The sequence below is a fragment of the Mustela putorius genome, unplaced genomic scaffold, assembly GCF_011764305.1.
Source record: "Mustela putorius furo isolate JIRA1106 unplaced genomic scaffold, ASM1176430v1.1 tig00003988_pilon_pilon_pilon, whole genome shotgun sequence".
Classification (NCBI taxonomy): domain Eukaryota; kingdom Metazoa; phylum Chordata; class Mammalia; order Carnivora; family Mustelidae; genus Mustela; species Mustela putorius.
Window position 1 is genome coordinate 1,088,930 of NW_025422127.1, and position 24,715 is coordinate 1,113,644.

Genomic DNA, 24,715 nt, shown 5'->3' on the forward strand with positions numbered 1-24,715 from the left:
GTGGTGCAAAAATAATGAATACTATTATGCTGAAAATAAATAAAAAATAAATTTAAAAAAAAAATAAGAAGACACAAGGGTGGGCACCTGGATGGCTCATTTGGTTGAGCAACTGCCTTTGGCTCAGGTCATGATCCTGGAGTCCCGGAATTGAGTCCCACATCCGGCTTCCTGCTCAGCAGGTAATCTGCTTCTCCTACTGACCTCTCTACTCTCATGCTCTCTCTCTCTCAAATAAATAAATAAAATCTTAAAAAAAAAAAAAAAGACACAGGGGTGCCTTGGTGGCTCAGTGAGTTAAAGCCTCTGCCTTCAGCTCAGGTCATGATCCCAGGGTCCTGGAATCAAGCCCCACATCAGGCTCTCCACTCAGTGGGAAGCCTGCTTCCCCTCCTCTCTCTGCCTACTTGTGGTTTCTGTCTGTCAAATAAATAAATAAAATCTTTTAAAAACAAAAACAAAGAAGACACAGAAGTTCCAGAAAAGTAAGAAGTATCTATCTGCCAGATAATCACATCAAAAAATGGGCAGAAGACATGAACAGACTCTTCTCCAAAGAAGACATGCAAATGGCCAATAGACACATGAAAAAATGTTCATCATCACTAGCCATCAGGGAGATTCAAATCAAAACCACATTGAGATATCACCTTACACCAGTTAGAATGGCCAAAATTAGCAAGACAGGAAACAACAAGTGTTGGAAAGGATATGGAGAAAGGGAAACCCTCTTATGCTGTTGGTGGGAATGCAAGTTGGTGCATCCACTTTGGAAAACAGTGTGGAGATTTCTTAAGAAATCAAAAATAGAGCTTTCCCATGACCCTGCAATTGCACTATTGATTTTTTCCCCAAAGATACAGACATAGTGAAAAGAAGGGCCATCTGTACCCCAATGTTCATAGCAGCAATGACCACAGTCACCAAACTGTGGAAAGAGCCAAGATGCCCTTCAACAGACAAATGAATAAAGAAGATGTGGTCCGTATATACTATGGAGTGGTATGCCTCCATCAGAAAGGATGAATATTTAACTTTTGTATCAACATGGATGGGACTGGAAGAGATGATGCTGAGTGAAATAAGGCAAGCAGAGAGAATCAATTATCATATGGCTTCACTTACTTGTGAAGCATAAGGAATAACATGGAGGACTTTGGGTGAAGGGGAGGAGAAGGGAGTTGGGGGAAATCAGAGAGGGAGATGAACCATGAGAGACTTCAGACTCTGCGAAACAAACAGGGTTTGAAGGAGAAGGGAGTGGGGGTTGGGAGAGCCTGGTGGTGGGTATTAAGGAGGGCATGTATTGCATGGAGCACTAGGTGTGATGCATAAACAATGACTCTTGGAACACTGAAATAAAACTAAAAAAAAAAAAAAAAAGAAAAGTATCTGCACAATGTTGGGCCCATCACAATTTCTCCTTAGACTTTTTTCTCAATTTTCCTTATTGTTCCTCTATATTGAGAACTAAAATTCCTCAAAGTTGAGAACTACACAACTCCCATAATTCATTTTCCACCTATATGCTGAATTGATATACCGTTTGTAATATATGAATTCATATTGATATAGGATAAGTTGTTTCTTGTTTTACTTTATTTTTTTTAATTTTTTAAGATTTTATTTATTTATCAGAGAGAGAGAGGAGGGGAGAGAGAGCACAGGCAGACAGAATGGCAGGCAGAGGCAGAGGGAGAAGCAGGCTCCCTGCTGAGCAAGGAGCCTGACGTGGGACTCGATCCCAGGACGCTGGGATCATGACCTGAGCCAAAGGCAGCTGCTTAACCAACTGAGCCACCCAGGCGTCCCTCTTGTTTTAATTTAAACTCCCAATATGAAAATCTAATATTTCTGTGAAAGAAATGCAAGTCTTTTAAGGATGTCATGGAAAGACTGCTTTACCTGTTTATTTCTCAGGGTATAAATGAAAGGGTTCAACAAAGGGGCAACAGATACAGCAAGTACAGAAACTGCCTTATTTTTTTAAAAAAAACTTTATTTATTTATTTGCCAGAGACAGAGGGAGAGAGAGCGAGCACAGGCAGACAACGAGGCAGGCAGAGGCAGAGGGAGAAGCAGGCTCCCTGCCGAGCAAGGAGCCCGACGTGGGACTCGATCCCAGGATCCTGGGATCATGACCTGAGCCGAAGGCAGCTCCTTAACCAACTGAGCCACCCAGGCGTCCCCAGAAACTGCCTTATTAATGGCCACTTCATCCTTAACTGAAGGTTTGACATAAAGAAATATGAAGCTGCCATACATGATGGAAACCACAATCATGTGGGAAGAACAGGTGGAAAAGGCTTTTTTCCTCTGCTCAACAGAGGGTAATCTTAGAATTGTCCTAACGATGTATATGTATGACAGAACTATACACACAAGGGTCATTATGAAGGTCAAAACAGCACAGACTATAACCAGCTGCTCTATAGGCCAAGTATCTGAACATGAATTCTTCAGTAATGGAGAAGCATCACAATAAAAATGGTCAATAACAGAGTCACAGAATTCCAGATGGAGACTCAAACCAAGGAGTGGAAGGATAATCAATAAGGCGGATACCCAACAACTGAGGATGAGATTCCTGCAGACTCTGTTGTCCATGATGGTCACATAATACAGGGGTTTGCAGATAGCCACGTAGCGATCGTAAGACATCACAGCCAAGAGAAAAAAATCTGTAGCTGCAAAGAGGACAATAAAAAAGATTTGGCTGAAGCAAGCCTTGATGGTGATGGTTCTGTCCCCACTTGATATGGCATACAGGTATGGGGGGACACAGGCGGTTGTGAATGAGATTTCTAAGAAAGAGAAATTTTGAAGAAAAAAATACATAGCTGTTTTTAAATGAGAATCCACCAAGATGAGAGAAATTATGGTCAGATTCCCAATTACGCTTAACATATATGAGATAAACAGAAAGATAAAAAAAAAAATCTCTAGCTGTGGGTCATTTGTCAAACCCAGTAATATGAACATGGTTACTGCTGAATGGTTTCTCATCACTGGCTTCACACCACTGCCCAATCTTCATGTAAAAGTCACAGAAATTGGATCTGAGGAGCAATGTCAAAATATGACAGGATCAGACAGTTTCTACCAGTGCCAAGCAAACTAAATTACATGCATTTCTTCTGTATCATGATAATCAGGTTTTGATGAGATAATTTTCTCAACTCTACTGAAATATACTACTGGGAAGCTCAGCTTATGGGGAGTTTTCTTGAAAATTACTGCTATTGCCATTGTTTTTTTAAATATTCCAGGGTCTCCCAATTCACAGCACGTTTCGTGTTTTTTTTTTTTCCTTTTCAGTGTTCCAGCCAGTGTTCCATGCAATACATGCCCTCCTTAATACCCACCACCAGGCTCTCCCAACCCCCACTCCCTTCTCCTTCAAAACCCTCAGTTTGCTTCTCAGAGTCTGAAGTCTCTCATGGTTCATGTCTCCCTCCAATTTCTCCCAACTCACTTCTCCTCTCCATCTCCCCATGTCCTCCGTGTTATTCCTTATGCTCCACAAGTAAGTGAAGCCATATGATAATTGATTCTCTCTGCTTGACTTATTTCACTCAGCATCATCTCTTCCAGTCCCATCCATGTTGATACAAAAGTTAAATATTCATCTTTTCTGATGGAGGCATACTACTCCATAGTATATACAGACCACATCTTCTTTATTCATTTGTCTGTTGAAAGGCATCTTGGCTCTTTCCACAGTTTGGTGACTGTGGTCATTGCTGCTATGAACATTGGGGTACAGATGGCCCTTCTTTTCACTATGTCTGTATCTTTGGGGTAAATACTCAATAGTGCAATTGCAGGGTCATAGGAAAGCTCTATTTTTAATTTCTTAAGAAATCTCCATACTGTTTTCCAAAGTGGATGCACCAACTTGCATTCCCACCTACAGTGTAAGAAGGTTCCCCTTTCTCCACAACCTCCAACACATGTTGTTTCCTGTCTTGCTAATTTTGGCCATTCTAACTGGTGTAAGGTGGTATCTCAATGTGGTTTTGATTTGAATCTCCCTGATGGCTAGTGATGATGAACATTTTTTCATTTGTCTGTTGGCCATTTGCATGTCTTCTTTGGAGAAGAGTCTGTTCATGTCTTCTGCCCATTTTTTGACATGATTTTCTGTTTTGTGTGTGTTGAGTTTGAGGAGTTCTTTATAGATCTTCGATATCAGCCCTTCCTCTGTACTGTCATTTGTGAATATCTTCTCCCATTCTGTGGGTTGCCTCTTTGTTTTGTTGACTGCTTCCTTTGCTGTGCAGAAGCTTTTGATCTTAGTGAAGCCCCAAAAGTTCATATTTAATTCAATTTAAACCCATGCTTTAGTTGAAATTTACCCTATTAGGACAAGAGATGAGCATCTTTGAGCTGTACTTTGATGGGTTGTAGGGTCTCTTTAATCCAAAACTTGTATTCAGAAGAACAGTATTCACAAGCTAAATCCTAAAATTCCTTTGTTTCATGTTGTGGTAACTGATAAAATGCAAAATATTTGGAGGATGTTGGCTATGCCCTACCAAGATTCTCCAGATTGCTCTCCTAGTAAACTAGGCATAATTTAAAGATCAAGTTAGATTTCTTCCAGAAAATAGTCCTTCAGTGGCCCTTTCTCCAGACTTTTTCTAAGTGCCCTTGTAATTCCTTTATTTTCCTTATATGTGCTCAGCAGAAAGGGCTTTGAGCAGAGAGGGCTATTATGCTAAAATAATATAATTTGAAAACCATGGGTAAAAAGTACAAAGAGCTGAAGGCTACCAAGCAAATACTTTGATTTCCCTCCTTCATGACAACTTAAGTGTGATACATGTTTCAATAATACAGACACATTAATTGTATGGACCTTTGAACAGTACGGGATCAAGTCATTTCTCTGTCATCTACTAGATGAGTGACCTTAGGCAAGTCATTTAATCTGTCTGTACTCCCAGTTCCTAATATGAAGTGGAGTTAACAGGAATAGTACAGCCTAAGGTCATTGTGACATTTAACTGAGTAATATCAACTCCCATCCTGTACAAATTTAGTATGGTGCTTTGCCAGGTTACAGACATCATGATAGAAAAGGGGACATTAATTTAAGTTTATGAGACAAACAGTTGACAAATAGGATATACAGTACTGAAAAATGGGGGATATAAAACAATGGAATGCTTACCAGTGGTAATTGAGACATATAGGATATAAATACATAGATAGACACTGGATAGATAAATAAGACAGAAATAGGCAAGAAGGAGAGGTCTGGAGGGTGATTAGAAAGTTGTTTCAGGGCCATCTGGGTGGCTCAGTCAGTGAAGTGTCCGGCTCTTGATTTCTGCTCAGGTCATGATCTCAAAATCATGAGATCAAGCCCCACCTTGGGCTCCACAATTAAGATTCTCTCTCCTTCTCCCTTCTGATTCCCCCACACACCCACTAATGCACACTCTGTCTTCTCTCAGAAAAAAAAAGAAATAGGGGTGCCTGGATGACACAGTCAGTTAAGCCTCCCACTACTGGTTTTGACTCAGGTGCTGAGCTCTGGGTCATGAGCTCAAACCCCATGACGGTCTCTGCACATGGACTGGAGTCTGTTTGGGACTCTCTCTGCCCTTCCCGCTCATTCTCTCTCTCTCTTTCAATCTCTCTCTCATAAATAAATAAATAAATCTTTTTTAATAATAAAATTCATTTCTGTGTGTCAATCAAATCACTGTACATAAAATTGTACCAACTTAATAATGCATAAAATGGTCCTGCCCCCATTTTTGATCTGGTGAAGGTTGGCTGAAAAACACCCCAGTATTTACCTTTGATATTCTTCATTGTTTCACCACAAAGCTATACTTCAAATGACCTTAGTGAGCCTCACAAAAACTTACTAACAGGATCAACTAAGTGTATTCCTAGCCCCTTGACCCCAAGAACCTATACTCACCATATAAGTACACATACAGTTTCTGAATTTATAAAAAAAAAAAAAACCCATTCTAATTTAAAATTTGGAAATATTTCTATGCTGGGAAACTGAAAGAAAGATAATAATTTTTTTAGAGAGCAAAGAGGAGTTAAGGAGCCTCTCTAGTTCTGCAGAGTGGATGTTCTGATTTTCTCTGGACGAACAAGTTTTTACACTTACAAGCCTGTTTATTTCCTCCATCCACAACACACACGCTGAAAACTACTTTAAAAAGTCCTTGGAGGCCCTGATTCAAGTGCCTCTAATGAACTTAAAGTGTAATTTACTTTTCCTAAGAAAATCCTAAGCCAAACACAATGGGAATAATGTCCTTAGAGAGAAAAAGATGCAATAATAGCAACACAGTCCAAACACAAAATAAGATTCCACTGACAAATTAGAAATCAGCTCTTAATTATTTGTTAACACAATATGTGTACATTGCAGTGAGTAAAAAGATAGCCCTCTTATCTAAAATTACATATGTAATAAATATTTAATATAGAAAAATTCAAAGAGAGATATGAAAAGTGAAAATATTCATAGAAATTACAACACCCATAAATAAAAATTATTGTTTTGGTGTTTGTTCTTCCAAATATTGCCCATAGTAATAAGCAAGTGATGTGAATACTATTACCAATTGATTATAAAGGATATCACTCAGGAACAACCAAATGGAAGAGGTTCATGGGGCAAGGTATGGTGAATGGGAAGACATGGAGTTTCTGTGCCCTCTCCGGACACACCATCCTCCCAGCACTTCAACATGTTCACCAACTCAGAGTCTTCCCAAATCTCCTTGTTCAACTTTTTAATAGTGATTAATATCTATCCTCCCCCCCACCATCCTGTACTACCCAGTGAACAGGGAATGGGGCTAAAGGTTTCAATCCTCTAGGCATGAGGTCTTTCTGACAATCAGCCACGTTCTGAGACTCTCTAGGGTCCCCACCCTCAGTCACCTCATTAGGATAAACTCAAGGTAAAAGACATTCCTTTTTTTTTTAAGGATTTTATTTATTTATTTATTTATTTATTTATAATGTGAGAGCGAGAGAATGAGCAGAGGGAGAGGGAGAAGCAGGCTCTCCACTAAGCAGGAAGCCCAACATGGGGCTGGATCCCAGGACCCCAAGATTGCAACCTAAGCCGAAGACAGATGCTTAACCAAAAGAGTCACCCAGATGCCCCAGCAAGAAACATTTCTATCAATCAGGAAATTCCATGAGTTATAGGAGCTCTGTGACATCTTTCTTCTGGTCTCCTCTTTATTGGTTCCCTTTAAGACAGGATATCCGAAAACTCTGATTCAGCTCCAGTCTGAATTAGTGGGAGAATAGAAATGAGCAAATCCCACTAAAGTGATAAGGGACAGCAGAAGACTATTACTTACCAAGAAAAGCCCTGGAAATTTTGTTATTTCTGTGAAATTCAGGATAGGACTTGGTGGTGAATAATAAAAAATGCAAAAAAAATTTTAAGATTTTATTTATTTATTTGACAGACAGAGATCACAAGAAGGCAGAGAGGCAGGCAGAGAGAGAAGGGGAAGCAGGCTCCCTGATGAGCAGAGAGCTGGATGCGGGGCTCCATCCCAGGACCCAGGGATCATGACCTGAGCTGAAGGCAGAGACTTTAACCCACTGAGCCACCCAGGTGCCCCAAAAATGCAAAATATTTTATATTATTTTTTAATTATGTGGCCTTACAATCTTTATTCACCTCTAACAATATTTAGTACTGAAATCCCACTATGATCATTAAGATATTCAAGTGAGGAAGAATGTTCCATGTCTACAGCTTCATTGGTTTTACTTCTCTGTGATTGTGAAGCCTGAAGCTGATGCAGATGTGAACATGAACCACTCTCTGAAGATTCCAGGTTGGTAACAGGGAGGGCAAGGGATCCAGAGCATTCTGTATCTCTCCCTGATTCATGATTCCAACTGTGGATTGCAAGCCATTAGTGGGTTATGGATTCAATTTAATGGGTTGCAACCAGCATTTGAAATGTTTTTTTATTTATTTTTTATTTTTTTGCAGCATAACAGTATTCATTATTTTTGCACCACAACCAGTGCTCCATGCAATCCATGTCCTCTATAATACCCACCACCTGGTACCCCAACCTCCCACCCCCAGCCCCTTCAAAACCCTCAGATTGTTCTTCAGAGTCCATAGTCTCTCATGGTTCACCTCCCTTCCAATTTCCCCCAACTCCCTTCTCCTCTCTAACTCTCCATGTCCTCCATGCTATTTGTTATGCTCCACAAATAAGTGAAACCATATGATAACTGACTCTCTCTGCTTGACTTATTTCACTCAGCATGTTTTAAATAGAATAAAGTAAAAAAAATATCACATTGTAACACATGTATTAAGAAGTGTTCTATAAAACTTTTATTTAGGTTAGATATATATGTATGCCAGAAAATAACATAAAATGTAGAATGCATTATGGTCAAATATGCTTGAAAGCTACTGCCTTATAAATGTTTATAAGAAAAAGAAAAAGTCCTTAATAAATCAATAAGGACACTCCCACATAATGTGACTTTTCAAGCACACGAGTTCACAAATTAATAGAAACTTGAAATGCTCTACAAATGCTTAAACATGGAGTCTTCTAGAAAACATTGGAGCACAGTTTCATATACTTACCCCATAAAATTTCTATACCCACATAAACAAAATGTTTTATACATGATTTAGTGGATTCATATACATGGTAAATCCAATATAGGAATTATTGGATCCCTAGTTAAGAACTTCTGCTTTAAATATTTTGACATAAAATATAAATATGGGAAAGGATGGAAAAATAAAATAAGACTAAAACAGGGAGAGAGACAAACCATAGGAGGCTCTAAATTATAGAGAACAAACTGAAGGTTGCTGGAAGGGAGGTGGCAGTATGGGGTAATTGGGTGATGGGCAATAAAGAGGGCACTTGAGGTAATGAGCACTGTGTGTTAAAGGCAACAGATGAAAAACGGAATGCTACCCTGAAATTAATAATACACTATATATGAATAAATAAATACATAGTAATACACTATATATTATCTAGCTTAAATTTAAATAAAACCAAAAAAAAAGTCTTTGGAGAAAGGCAATAAAAAAGAAGAAGAGGAAAGAGTAGGAGAAGGAGGAGAAGAAGGGGAAGAAGGAGGAGGAGGAGAAGGAGGAGAAGGAGGAGTAGGAGAAGAAGAGAAGAAGGAGGAGAAAGAGAATAAGGAAGAAGAAGAAGGAAGTGGAGGATGAAGAGGAGAAGAAATGGGCCGTGGAGGAAGAGGGGAGCATAAAGGACCACCCCCACATCACCTCCCACCCCCTTCAATGGCTATCCAGTGCTGCCAGAAGTACAAGGAATGCTCCACCTTACCTTGGCAACCCCTCCCCCACCAATGAAACATTTCTTGGACACCTCAGCTCTCTGCTTGGGTGGGCCTGCAACCACCTCCCCAGTGCAAGTACCCGTAATCTCTGATGGGAGGGGCTCTGCTGAGCAGGAAAGCAGTGGGGCAGGGGCCCATGGCTGTAGCTGGAAGCTAACAGCTTTCCTCTCACATGCTGGGGCTTAACTTGGGCATAGTCACATGTAGGGCAGTGGTGGACTCAGAACACCTCTTCCCTATTCTCTTGTGCTCTGGGGGTCTCGCTGCTGCTTCTGGGGAAGGGATCTGGGTATGAAATAGATAAGGGAAGAAAAGATCCTAAAATGTCCTTAGATTGTAATAGAATCTTCCTATCCTTATGGGAAAGAAAAACTCGAGATCTAAATATCCTGAATTAGTTTGAGTAAATAATGTAGATTTTTATTCTAATATATTATTTACTGAATCCTACAGAAGTATGTGGAATAGTTCAAAGGACAGAATGGCAATCCTAATACACAGATCTTCGCATTCAAACCCATGTTTATACAAATAAAAATAGAGCAGAAAGACTAAGAAAAACAACAAATCTAAGAAGCATTAGGCAGTCAGAGGAAGTAAGGTGATGAACAGGATCAGTGGGAAGTAAAAAAAGTGAACACAGGGGGATAAAATTCATAACTATTCTGGAAGAAGGCAGCTACTAGAGGCACTCCTTTATTCACTCATTCCACAAACTTTTTGAACATCACCTTTAAGGAAGAGACTTGCTTCATGTTGGCACTGGGGACTGTACCATATGGGGAAATAAGAGCACAAACTTTTCTATACAGGGCAGATGGAACTGGAAAGGATCCAACACCATTCAAATGGGCCACTGGTCTGGGTCAGGTCATTGAAAAAGTTCACAGTCTATCACTTTGGGTTCTCTTCACATTTTACCTATTTCAGAGCACCCCTTCCTTTCTCGCCTTTTATTACTTTCACATTTTTACCTTCAGACTCAAAATTTTTCAACAATGAAAAATAAACCAGGTTGACTGAATATCCTGCTGGGTCTGACAGATGTCCCTGAACTCCAGGAAGTGGCCTTCTCCTTTCTGTTCCTTGCCTATTTACTCAGCATCATCGGAAATCTGACTATCCTCATCCTCTACCTTGCTGGACTCCCACCGTCAGACTCCCATATATTTCTTCCTCCAGAAATTCTCTCTTCTAGAAATGTCTTTCACAAACATCTTCATTCCTATAGTCCTGATCAGCATCACAACAGGGAATAAGTATCAGTTTTGCTGGTTGCTTCACTCAGTAATTTTTTGCAATATTCCTGGGGGCAAGAGAGTTCTACCTCCTGGTTGCCATGTCCTATGACTGCTATATGACCATATGCAAACCCCTGCATTACCTGACCATCATGAGGAGCAGGGTCTGCATCCAGCTGGTTCTCTGCTCTTGGCTGTCTGGGTTAATGGTTATTATACCACTAATCTCTCTGAAGAGTCAGGAGAACTTTTGTGCATCCAGCAGGTTGAATCATTACTTCTGTGACTATGAGCCCCTTTGGAAAATCTCCTGTTCAGATAAAAGCCTCATTGAGAAGGTTGCTTTTCTTACGGCATCTGTGACACTAGTAATCACTCTGGTGCTAGTGATTCTCTCCTATATGTTCATCATCAGGACTATTCTAAACCTCTCCTCTGTCCAGCAAAGGACAAAGGCCTCTTCCACTTGTTCTTCCCATATGATTATCATCTCCCTCTCTTATAGAAGCTGCTTCTTCACATACATTAATCCCTCAGCAAAAGAAAAAAAAAAAACATTCAACAAGGGTGTAGTTCTACTCATTACTTCAGTCACACCTTTGAATGAATGAACACCTTCATTTACACCCTAAGGAACGAACTGGTAAAACAAGACTTCAAGGATATAGCCAAAAAGCTTGTGAATCTTTAAGGAATTTCAGAATTAAAGCATTAGTGGATGAGTTCTTACTATGCACAGAGCTCTCTACCAGTGACTACATGTCAAAGAAAGAGTTAAACTCCAGGCCAGTGAGAGAGACCTGGAAATAAATAAGTTAAAACCCATGAAGTGTTCGTATAAAGAAATGATTCAGGCTTTATAGATGAAAAAGTAACCCAATCTGAGTTAAAAAGTCAATAATTGTTTTGGGGGATGCCATTTAAAGGAATGCCATTTAAACTGAGTCTTAATGAGTAGAAATAAGTCAAACAAGCAAAAAGAGAAAAAGAGAAATTTGGATAGAAAAAAATTGTTGGTAGGAGCACAAAATTTCAATCCAACAAGATTGAGCAAATGTCATTAATTTCAATGATTTTTTCAATATTTTTAAAAGAGGGAAAAAGTTTGTTAAAATGATAGTTTTAGTTTTGAATTAAGTTAAATCTCATATTGCACAAATTAAAGGTCTACAGTGTCAAGGCATCTGGATTTGGGACAAGATCTATGAATTTATCAATCTTTACCACGTACATAGTAATTGATGTGGGACTAGAGGAAATATAGAAGAATAGAAAACCTAGGGAAATACAAATATAAAACTTTAAGAAACCTCCCAAAATTTAAATAGCAGAAGAGGCAGGCAGATGGTAAGAAACGTAATAGATCTGTGGAATTCATGGAAAGTGAAAATGTCTCAAGAAACATAGGTGGTTGGCAATGTCAAATGACTCAGAGAGCAATTAATATGAAGAATCAAAGTTTGAGAACTGGCAATTATGGTGTTGTTGATCTCATCCATTTTCAGCAAATGTGGAAACTGGGGTGGGGTAGAAAGGAATCAGACTATATTAGGATACTGGTGGGTGGGAGCTGAAATGAAGAAAATGGTAAAATGGAATTTCAAGAGTGGAGAAATGAAAAGAAGAATAACCAAATTATGGTCCCTATAGTTTCTCATTACTAATATCTGTGTTTCCTCATTACTATCAAATCACAGTAATGGTTAGATACAAAGCCTATTTCAGGGCACCTGGATTGCTCATTGCAATGTCTGACTTGATTTCGGCTCAGGTCATGATCTCAGGATCATGAGATTGAGCCCTGTGTCAGGCTCTGCACTGACTGTGGAGCCTGCTTGAGATTCTCTCCCTCTCCTTCTGCTTTCCTGCTCCAACTCACACACACTCTCTCTCTCTTTAGAAAAAAAAAAGACTCTATTCCACCTCTAACCTGTAAAGTCCAAGAGTGCAGATATAATATCTTCCTGCTCACACAATTTCATCTGTAATGCCAAACAATCATAGATGCTCAATAATTACTTGCTAGATGGATGAATAAATAATCTTTTCTTAGGTGGAAGAAAAGAAAAATGAAATCAGGTAACATGATGCCGCCAGTTTTATTTTTGTTTTTCAACATTTCCTTAGCAATTCAGGGTCTCTTCTGATTCCATACAAATTTTTGGATTATTTGCTCCAAATCTTTGAAAAATACCAGTGGAATTTTGATCAGAATGGTATTTAAAGTATAGATTTCTCTAGGCAGTATAGACATTTTAACCATGTTTATTCTACCAATCCAAGAGCATGGAATCATCTTCAATCTTTTTGTGTCTTCTTCGATTTCTTTCATGAGGGTTCTGTAGTTCCTTGAGTACAAATCTTTTGCCTCTTTGATTAGGTTTATTCCCAGGTATCTTATGGTTCTTGCTGCTATAGTAAATGGAATTTATTCTCTAATTTCCCTCAATGTATTTTCACTGTTAGTGTATAAGAAAGCCACTGATTTTTGTGCATTGACTTTGTATTCTGACACGTTACTGAATTGCTGTATGAGTTCAAGTAGTTTGGGGGTGGAGTCTTTTGGGTTTTCCATATAAAGAATCATGTCATCTGCAAATAGAGAGAGTTTGACTTCTTCATTGCCCATTTGGATACCTTTTAGTTCTCTTTGTTGTCTGATGCTGTTGCTAGGACTTCTAATACTATGTTGAACAAGAGTGGTGAGAGTGGGCATCCTTGTCATGTTCCTGATCTCAATGGGAAGGCTGCAAGCTTTTTCCTATTGAGGATGATATTTGCTGTGGGTCTTTCATAGATAGATTTGATGAAGTTCAGGAATTTTCCCTCTATCCCTATACTTTGAAGCATTTTAATCAGGAACAAATGCTGGATTTTGTCAAATGCTTTTTCTGCATCAATTGAAAGGACCATGTGGTTCTTCTCTCTTCTCTTATTGATTTGTTCTATTACATAGATTGATTTGGGAATGTTGAACCATCCTTGTAACCCAGGGATGAATCCCACCTGGCCATGGTGGATAACCTTTTTAATGTGCTGTTGGATCCTGTTTGTTGGATCCTGTTGAGAATCTTAGCATCCATATTCATCAGTGATATTGGTCTGAAATTCTCCTTTTTGGTAGGGTCTTTGCCTGGTTTGGGGGTCAGGGTAATGCTGGCTTCATAAAAAGAGTGTGAAAGTTACCTGATTTCAAGCTTTACTACAAAGCTGTGATCACCAAGACAGCATGGTACTGGCATAAAAACAGACATATAGACCAGTGGAACAGAGTAGAGAGCCCAGATATGGATCCTCAACTCTATGGGCAAATAATCTTTGACAAAGCAGGAAAAAATATACAGCGGGACAAAAAGAGAGTCTCTTCAATAAATGGTGCTGGGAAAATTGGACAGCTATATGTAGAAGAATAAAACTCGGCCATTCTCTTACACTATACACAAAGATAAACTCAAAATGGATAAAAGATCTCAACATCCTGATACAGGAATCCATCAGAATCCTAGAGGAGAACATAGGCAGTAATCTCTTCAATATCAGCCACAGCAACTTCTTTCAAGATATGTCTCCAAGGGCAAAGGAAACAAAAGTGAAATGAACTTTTGGGACTTCATCAAAAGCAAAAGCTTCTGCACAGCAAAGGAAACAGTCAACAAAACAAAGAGGCAACCCACGGAATGGGAGAAGATATTTGCAAATGACAGTACAGACAAAAGTCTGATATCCAGGATCTATAAAGAATTTCTCAAACTCAACACACACAAAACAGACAATCATATCAAAAAATGGGCAGAAGATATGAACAGACACTTCTCCAATGAAGACATACAAATGGCTATGAGACACATGAAAAAATGTTCATCATTGGACAAGATGGCGGGGAAGTAGGAGGAGACACCTTTCCAACTTGTACCCCAAAGTGAGCTGATTACCTACCAAAGAACTCCAGTCACCCATGAAATCAGCCTGAGATCAGAATACAGGGGGAGAAGACGCCAGTGGGCAGGTAAAGCAGAGTGAGAACGGCGACTGATATCGGAAGATAAACAAAAGGAGGAGGGAGCCACCAGAGGCGTCCAGTTGGAAAGTAATAGCCCAATACGAGTGAGAGTGCCCTACATCTGGGGACCAGCATTAACCTGGAGACTGGTTGAAAGTACTCCAAAAGAACAAAGGATCTCAGGAGGAAATTGTGGGAATGGGAAGGGCTAGGGACAGGGGCTTAAGTCCCCGGTCCCAGGACAGCCTCCCCTGGCGCTGAGGCAGAGAGAGTGCGGCAGAGAAACCAGCTCTTGGTCCCTAAGCCGCCAGTGCGCACAAGAACGCGTGGGGTCCCTTTCCTGTGAGGGGATGGGAGCCACCCCAGGCAGCAGAATGTGAGAGCCCTGCTATAGAGCCTGAGATACTCCCCTGAGAGAGGTATAAAAGCTCAGCCAGTGCCCTTTGATACGCGCCATTGTTTCAAAGCCTGCACCAAACTCTCCCCCCAGAGAGGTGCGCGAAGGCCCAGCCTGGTGCTCTTGGACCTGCGCCCCATTCTCAGAGCCTGAGACCCTCGCATGAACCTCAGCCTCCCCTGAAATTGGTGCGCTCAAGCCCGGCACTCTTAGACCCAGAAAGACCAGGCACTCCCAGCCCGGGCCAGCGGGAAAATCTCAGTGTGCAATCGCTGCTTGGAACCTCTCTGGTGGTCGGAGCCGCCCAGACAACCGCTACTGCCTTGGATTTGGGTACAAGCAAAAGATCCTGCGTCGCCAGGACCGCGACTTGGAACCTGCTCTGCCAACGGCCAAGGGGGAACTTATTTAGGCTCTGCAGCCATACTGAGGCTTCTCTCTGAGAGGGAGATCAGGGTGCGGTTTGTTTTCCTCTAAAACTACAAAAACCATCAAAAGCGGTCAAAGTGAGAAAATAAAAAAAGTGAACAACCATAAAAACTGCCAGAGAACAAAAGCCTGAAAAAAAAAAAAAACCAGTTTCCTCAGAGCCCACCTCCTTGAGGTGGGCAGGAGGACTTAAATCAGGGAACATCATTGACTGAAAACCCACGAGGAAGGCCCCTAACCCAGAAAACAAACCAAGAAAGAAAAAAAAAAAAAAAGAGGGAAAAAAAAAGGACTATAAGAGAACAACCAATACTTCATGAAAAAACTTTTATTATTCATTCATTCCCACTATTCTGGATATATATATATATATATATATATATATATATATATAATGTTTTTAAGCTAAACCATCACTGTGAGCTGACCAGTACATCAAATTCTGTAATAACCTTCGACCTTAAATTTTTGATACATACACCTATGTTTTTCTTTTGCATTTTTTTTAATTTTTTATTTTTTATAAACATATATTTTATCCCCAGGGGTACAGGTCTGTGAATCACAGGGTTTACACACTTCACAGCACTCACCAAAGCACATACCCTCCCCAATGTCCATAATCCCACCCCCTTCTCCCAACTCCCCACCCCCAGCAACCCTCAGTTTGTTTTGTGAGATTAAGAGTCACTTATGGTTTGTCTCCCTCCCAATCCCATCTTGTTTCATTTATTCTTCTTCTACCCACTTAAGCCCCCATATTGCATCACCACTTCCTCATATCAGGGAGATCATATGACAGTTGTCTTTCTCTGCTTGACTTATTTCGCTAAGCATGATATGCTCTAGTTCCATCCATGTTGTCGCAAATGGCAAGATTTCATTTCTTTTGATGGCTGCATAGTATTCCATTGTGTATATATACATCTTCTTGATCCATTCATCTGTTGATGGACATCTAGGTTTTTCCATAGTTTGGCTGTTGTGGACATTGCTGCTATAAACATTCGGGTGCACGTGCCCCTTTGGATCACTACGTTTATATCTTTAGGATAAATACCCAGTAAAGCAATTGCTGGGTCATAGGGCAGTTCTATTTTCAACATTTTGAGGAACCTCCAGGCTGTTTTCCAGAGTGGCTGCACCAGCTTACATTCCCACCAACAGTGTAGGAGGGTTCCCCTTTCTCCGCATCCTCGCCAGCATCTGTCATTCCTGACTTGTTGATTTTAGCCATTCTGACTGGTGTGAGGTGATATCTCATTGTGGTTTTGATTTGAACTTCCCTGATGCCGAGTGATATGGAGCACTTTTTCATGTGTCTCTTGGCCATCTGGATGTCTTTTTTTTTTTTTTAAGATTTATTTATTTCACAGAGAGAGATCACAAGTAGGCAGAGAGGCACGCGGAGAGAGAGAGGAGGAAGCAGGCTCCCTGCTGAGCAGAGAGCCCGATGTGGGACTCGATCCCAGGAACCTGAGATCATGACCCGAGCCGAAGGCAGCGGCACAACCCACTGAGCCAGTAATGTCTTTTCATGTCCCTCTGCCCATTTCTTGATTGGATTATTTGTTCTTTGGGTGTTGAGTTTGCTAAGTTCTTTATGGATTTTGGACACTAGTCCTTTATCCGATATGTCGTTTGCAAATATCTTCTCCCATTCTGTCAGTTGTCTTTTAATTTTGTTAACTGTTACCTTTGCTGTGCAAAAGCTTTTGATCTTGATGAAATCCCAATAGTTCATTTTTGCCCTTGTTTCCCTTGCCTTTGGCGATGTACCTAGGAAGATGTTGCTGCGGCTGAGGTCGAAGAGGTTCCTGCCTGTGTTCTCCTCAAGGATTTTGATGGATTCCTTTCACACATTGAGGTCCTTCATCCATTTTGAGTTTATTTTCGTGTGTGGTGTAAGGAAATGGTCCAATTTCATTTTTCTGCATGTGGCTGTCCAATTTTCCCAGCACCATTTATTGAAGAGGCTGTCTTTTTTCCATTGGACATTCTTTCCTACTTTGTCGAAGATTAGTTGACTGTAGAGTTGAGGGTCTATTTCTGGGCTCTCTATTCTGTTCCATTGATCTATGTGTCTGTTTTGGGGCCACTACAAGGCTGCCTTGATGATGACAGCTTTATAATAAATCTTGAAGTCCGGAATTTTGATGCCACCAACGCTGGCTTTCTTTTTCAATATCCCTTTGGCTATTCGAGGTCTTTTCTGGTTCCATATAAATTTTAGAATTATTTCTTCCATTCCTTTGAAAAAGATGGATGGTACTTTGATAGGAATTGCATTAAATGTGTAGATTGCCTTAGGTAGCATAGACATTTTCACAATATTTATTCTTCCAATCCAGGAGCATGGAACATTTTTCCATTTCTTTGTGTCTTCCTCAATTTCTTTCATGAGTACTTCATAGTTTTCTGAGTATACATTCTGTGCCTCCTTGGTTAGGTTTATTCCAAAGTATCTTATGGTTTGGGGTGCAATTGTAAATGGGATTGACTCCTTAATTTCTCTTTCTTCTGTCCTGTTGTTGGGGTAGAGAAATGCAACTGATTTCTGTGCATTGATTTTATATCCTGACACTTTACTGAATAACTGTACAAGTTCTAGCAGTTTTGGAGTGGAGTCTCTTGGGTTTTCCACATGTAGTATCATATCATCTGTAAAGAGTGATACTTTGACTTCTACTTTGCCGATTTGGATGCCTATAATTTCCTTTTGTTGTCTGATTGCTGAGGCTAGGACTTCTAGTACTATTTTGAATAGCAGTGGGGATAATGGACATCCCTGCCGTGTTCCTGACCTTAGCGGAAAAGCTTTCAGTTTTCTCCATTGAGAATGATATTTGCGGTGGGATTTCATAGATGGCTTTGATGATATTGAGGTATGTACCCTCTATCCCTACACTTTGAAGAGTTTTGATCAGGAAGGGATGCTGTACTTTGTCAAATGCTTTTTCAGCATCTATTGAGAGTATCATATGGTTCTTGTTCTTTGTTTTATTGATGTGTTGTATCACATTGACTGATTTGCAGATGTTGAACCAACCTTGCAGCCCTGGAATGAATCCCACTTGGTCGTGGTGAATAATCCTTTTAATGTACTGTTGAATACTATTGGCTAGTATTTTGTTGAGTATTTACGCATCTGTGTTCATCAAGGATATTGGTCTATAGCTCTCTTTTTTGATGGGATCCTTGTCTGGTTTTGGGATCAAGGTGATGCTGGACTCATAAAATGAGTTTGGAAGTTTTCCTTCCATTTCTATTTTTTAGAACAGTTTCAGGAGAATAGGAATTAGTTCTTCTTTAAATGTTTGGTAGAATTCCCCCGGGAAGCCGTCTGGCCCTGGGCTTTTGTTTGTTTGGTGATTTTTAATGACTGTTTCAATCTCCTTACTGGTTATGGGTCTGTTCAGTCTTTCTATTTCTTCCTGGTTCAGTTGTGGTAGTTTATATGTTTCTAGGAATGCATCCATTTCTTCCAGATTGTCAAATTTGTTGGCATAGAGTTGCTCATAGTATGTTCTTATAATAGTTTGTATTTCTTTGGTGTTAGTTGTGATCTCTCCTCTTTCATTCATGATTTTATTTATTTGGGTCCTTTCTCTTTTCTTTTTGATAAGTCGCGCCAGGGGTTTATCAATTTTATTAATTCTTTCAAAGAACCAGCTCCTAGTTTCGTTGATTTGTTCTATTCTTTTTTTGGTTTCTTTTTCATTGATTTCTGCTCTGATCTATATGATTTCTCTTCTCCTGCTGGGCTTAGGGTTTCTTTCTTGTTCTTTCTCCAGCTCCTTTAGTTGTAGGGTTAGGTTGCGTACCTGAGACATTTCTTGTTTCTTGAGAAAGGCTTGTACCGCTATATATTTTCCTCTCAGGACTGCCTTTGTTGTGTCCCACAGATTTTGAACCGTTGTATTTTCATTATCATTTGTTTCCATGATTTTTTTCAATTCTTCTTTAATTTCCCAATTGACCTATTCATTCTTTAGAAAGATGCTGTTTAGTCTCCATGTATTTGGGTTCTTTCCAAACTTCCTTTTGTGGTTGAGTTCTAGCTTTAGAGCATTGTGGTCTGAAAATATGCAGGGAATGATCCCAATCTTTTAATACCGGTTGAGTCCTGATTTAGGACCGAGGATGTGATCTATTCTGGAGAATGTTCCATGTGCACTAGAGAAGAATGTGAATTCTGTTGCTTTGGGATGAAATGTTCTGAATATATCTGTGATGTCCATCTGGTCCAGTGTGTCATTTAATGCCATCATTTCCTTGCTGATCTTTTGCTTGGATGATCTGTCCATTTCAGTCAGGGGAGTGTTAAAGTCCCCTACTATTATTGTATTATTGTTGATGTGTTTCTTTGATTTTGTTATTAATTGGTTTATATAGTTGACTGCTCCCACATTGGGGGCATAGATATTTAAAATTCTTAGATCTTCTTGTTGGACAGACCCTTTGAGTATGATATAGTGTCCTTCCTCATCTCTCATTATAGTCTTTGGCTTAAAATCTAATTGATCTGATATAAGGATTGCCACTCCTGCTTTCTTCTGATGTCCATTATCATGGTAAATTCTTTTCCACCTCCTCACTTTAAATCTGGAGGTGTCTTTGGGCTTAAAATAAGTCTCTTGGAGGCAACATATATATGAGTTTTGTTTTTTTATCCATTCTGATACCCTGTGTCTTTTGACAGGGGCATTTAGCCCGTTAACATTCAGGGTAACTATTGAGAGATATGAATTTAGTGCCACTGTATTCCCTGTAAGGTGACTGTTACTGTATATGGTCTCTCTTCCTTTCTGATCTACCACTTGTAGGCTCTCTCTTTGTTTAGAGGACCCCTTTCAAGATTTCCTGTAGAGCTGGTTTGGTGTTTGCAAATTCTTTCAGTTTTTGTTTGTCCTGGAAGCTTTTAATCTCTCCTTCTATTTTCAATGATAGCCTAGCTGGATATAGTATTCTGGGCTGCATGTTTTTCTCATTTAGTGCTCTGAAAATATCATGCCAGCTCTTTCTGGCCTGCCATGTCTCTGTGGATAAGTCAGCTGCCAATCTAATATTTTTACCATTGTATGTTACAGACCTCTTTTCCCGGGCTGCTTTCAGGATTTTCTCTTTGTCACTGAGACTTGTAAATTTTACTATTAGGTGACGGGGTGTGGGCCTATTCTTATTGATTTTGAGGGGCGTTCTCTGAACCTCCTGAATTTTGATGCTCGTTCCCTTTGCCATATTGGGGAAATTCTCCCCAATAATTCTCTCCAGTATACCTTCTGCTCCCCTCTCTCTTTCTTCTTCTTCTGGAATCCCAATTATTCTAATTTGTTTCGTCTTATGGTGTCACTTATCTCTCAAATTCTCCCCTCGTGGTCCAGTAGCTGTTTGTCCCTCTTTTGCTCAGCTTCTTTATTCTCTGTCATTTGATCTTCTATATCACTAATTCTTTCTTCTGCCTCATTTATCCTAGCAGTGAGAGCCTCCATTTTTTTATTGCACCTCATTAATAGCTTTTTTTATTTCAACTTGGTTAGATTTTAGTTCTTTTATTTCTCCAGAAATGGCTTTTATATCTCCCGAGAGCGTTTCTCTAATATCTTCCATGCCTTTTTCAAGCCCAGCTAGAACCTTGAGAATTGTCATTCTGAACTCTAGATCTGACATATTACCAATGTCGGTACTGATTAGGTCCCTAGCCTTCAGTACTGCCTCTTGTTCTTTTTTTTGTGGTGAATTTTTCCATCTTGTCATTTTGTCCAGATAAGAGTATATGAAGGAGCAAGTAAAATACTAAAAGGGTGGCAACAACCCCAGGAAAATATGCTTTAACCAAATCAGAATAGATCCCAAATCGTGAGGGGGGAGAAAGGGGATAAAAAGAGGTTCAAAAAGGAAGAAAGAAAAGAATTTTTAAAAAGAAAACGAATAAAGAAAAATATAAAAAAGAAATATATATATATATTAGATAAACTAGTTTAAAATGTTAAAAAAGAAAAGGGTAAAAGTAAAAAAAAATTTTACCTGAAGGCGAGAAAAAAAAAATGAAAAAGAAAAAAATTAAATTAACTGCAAGACTAAAAATAATCACAGGGAGAAAGCCATGAGTTCCGTGCTTTGCTTTCTCCTCCTCTGGAATTCTGCTGCTCTCCTTGGTATTGAAACAGCACTCCTTGGTAGGTGAACTTGGTCTTGGCTGGATTTCTTGTTGATCTTCTGGGGGACGGGCCTGGTGTAGTGATTCTCAAGTGTCTTTGCCCCAGGCGGAATTGCACCGCCCTTACCAGGGGGCCGGGCTGAGTAATCCCCTTGGGTTTGCTTTCAGAAGCTTTTGTTCCCTGAGCGCTTTCTGTAGAGTTCCGGAGGACAGGAATACAAATGGCGGCCTCCTGCTCTCCAGCCCGGAGGAGCCGAGAGCCCGGGGCCCCACTCCTCAGTGCGCCCTCAGAGAACAGCGCCCAGTTACTCCCGTCTGCCTGACCTCTGGCCGCGCTCCCAGCTCCCAAGCCTGCGACCAGTTCAAGGTAAGCCCGAGCTGCAAGCTTACTGTTGGCTCTGTCTCTGTAGCTGGCTTTCCCGTTCCAATACCTGCAAGCTCTGCGAAACTCAGACACCCCCATCCTTCTGTGACCTTGCGGGACCTGAGGCCACGCTGACCCCACGTGGGCTTTGCCCCAGTTTAGCCTCTGGAGTGATGTCCCTCAGTGGAACAGACTTTTAAAAGTCCTGATTTTGTGCTTCGTTGCACCACCACTTGCCGGGAGCTGGCCCCTCGCCCCGGGGTCTTTCTTCCCGTCGCTTTGGATTCAGGTCTCCGCCAGTCCTACCTTTCAGAAAGTGGTTGTCTTTCTGTTTCCAGAATTGCTGTTCTTCTTCTCTTCGATCTGCCAATGTATTTGCAGGCGTTTGCAATCTGTAGATAAGCTATCTAGCTGATCTCCTGCTAGCGAAGTAGTCTCACCTGCTACTTCTCCGCCATCTTGACTCCACCTCCCACAGGCTGACTTTGATGCAGAAATTTCATCCGAGGGGAAATGCTGGAGGGAGGAAAGGCAGTGGCAGAGCAGGGCATGTGGAACCCTGCTAACCCCCTACTGTGAACTCTGCATTTCTATTTTTTGAATTCCTTCTTTTTTTTTTATTTTAGTTTAGTTTAGTCTAATTTATTCCTTTTTATTTTTATCTTCTAATATTCATATAGAGTTAAACTTCAAAGTAATCCCCTTTCACCAATCAATACTACCCCTATAGGTAAACTAATTTTTAATCCCCCTTTATCTAGGGAAGTGAGTCCTTTAACAAAGATATCAAGATACATCCAGGAAGAATCAAAACAATCTTCCTCGCACACACTGAGAATTTATAACGACTCTCCCATCTTTTTCTTCCACAAGTGTTTCTGTGTGTTTTTGTGTTTGTCCTGATAGTATATAAATCTTACACTTAGGGTTCTTTTTGACGAGGTTCTTCCTTTATTTGCATATATATTTTTTTTCTCTTGTCATATACTTTTATCAGTCTTTGTGTTTGTCTGTTTTTGTTTGTCTACCTCATAAATCTTACCTTGGGGCCCTTCTCTCTCATCTTCCCTTTCTTTCCTGTCTCTCTCTCTTTCTCTTTTTATTTTTTTTCTTTTTCTTTTTCTTTTCTTTTGTCTCTCGTTTGGATGGGGAATCCTGATTGCTCAGAAGTGTTCCAGGGTGCACCTTGACTGCACCACAGTTAATACATCCAGCTACATCTGTTCAGTCATCTCTCACCAAAATGACTAGGAGGAGGAATGCCCAACAGAAGAAAAATACAGAGGATGGGCCTTCTGCAACAGAGCTAATGGATATCAACATAGACAGTATCTCGGAAGGAGAATTCAGGCTAACAATTATCCAGGTAATAGCTAGGTTGGAGAAAGCCATGGATGACCAAAGAGAATTGATTAGAGCTGAGCTGAAAGCGACCAGACAGGATGTTCACAATGTTAGGGCGGAGCTTAAAGCTACCAGGGAGGAGGTTCACAATGCTCTCAATGAGTTCCAATCTAATCTAAACTCTCTCAAAGCTAGGGTAACTGAACAGAAGATAGAATTAGTGATCTGGAGGACAAACAGATAGAAAGGATCAGGAGGAAGCCTGGAACAAACAGCTTAGAAGCCACGAAAACAGAATCAGGGAAATAAATGATGCCATGAAACGTGCCAACATCAGAATTATTGGAATCCCTGAAAGGGAGGAAAGAAAGAAGTCTAGAAGATATAGTGGAACAAGTACTTCATGAAAATTTTCCCAATCTCACGAATGGAACCAGCATTCATGTACTAGAGGCTGAACAGTCTACACCCAAGGTTATACATTCCAAAAAACATCACAACACCTGATAGTCAAATTGAGGAATTATAATTGTAGGTATAATCTCTTGAAAGCTGCTAGGACAAAGAGGCTCCTTACTTACAGAGGAAAGCCCATAAGAATAACATCAGACCTGTCCACAGAGACATGGCAAGCCAGAAAGGGCTGGCAAGATATACTCAGGGCACTAAATGAGAAGAACATGCAGCCAAGAATACTTTATCCAGCAAGACTGACATTCAAAGTAGATGGAGATAAAGAGTTTCCAAGACCGGCAAGGCTTCAAAGACTATGCAACCACCAAGCCAACACTAGAGGAAATATTAAGGGGGGGGGTTCTATAAAAGAGGAAAAATCCTAAGAATAGCATTGAACAGAAATAAAGAGACAATCTACAGTAAGAAAGACTTCAAAGGTAACACGATGTCAATAAAAATGTATCTATCAATAATCACTCTCAATGTGAATGGCCTGAATGCGCCCATAAAATGGCAAAGGGTTGCAGATTGGATAAAACAACAGGACCCATCCATATGTTGTCTACAATAGACCCATTTTGAACCTAAAGATAAACCCACTGAAAGTGAAAGGATGGAGAAGCATCTTTCATGCCAATGGGCCTCAAAAGAAGGCTGGGGTAGCAATTCTCATATCAGATAAATTAGATTTTAAACTAACGACTGTAGTCAGAGATACAGAAGGACACTACATAATCCTAAAAGGGATTATCCACCAAGATGATCTAACAATTGTAAATATCTATGCCCCCAATATGGGAGCAGCCAATTACATAAGAAAACTATTAATCAAGATAAAGAATCATATTGATATGAACACACTAATCGTAGGTGATCTTAACACGCCTCTCTCAGAAATAGACAGATCATCGAAGCAGAAAATCAATTAAGAAACAAGAGCATTGAATGAGACATTGAACCAGAT

The 24,715-nt window shown here is 40.1% G+C and overlaps 1 protein-coding gene and 1 pseudogene across 1 annotated transcript; one reads left to right on the top strand and one right to left on the bottom strand.

Moving 5' to 3' along the window:
- Positions 1-1,845: 1,845 nt before the first annotated feature.
- Positions 1,846-3,006, bottom strand: LOC101678642 (olfactory receptor 6C2-like). The gene is made up of 2 exons (XM_004773286.1): positions 2,200-3,006; positions 1,846-1,977 (listed from the first exon to the last, which is right to left on the bottom strand). Exons 1-2 carry the CDS (start codon positions 3,004-3,006, stop codon positions 1,846-1,848), a joined length of 939 nt encoding a protein of 312 aa, XP_004773343.1.
- A 7,352-nt stretch (positions 3,007-10,358) lies between these two features.
- On the top strand, positions 10,359-11,292 carry LOC101691856 (annotated as a pseudogene).
- Positions 11,293-24,715: the final 13,423 nt, after the last annotated feature.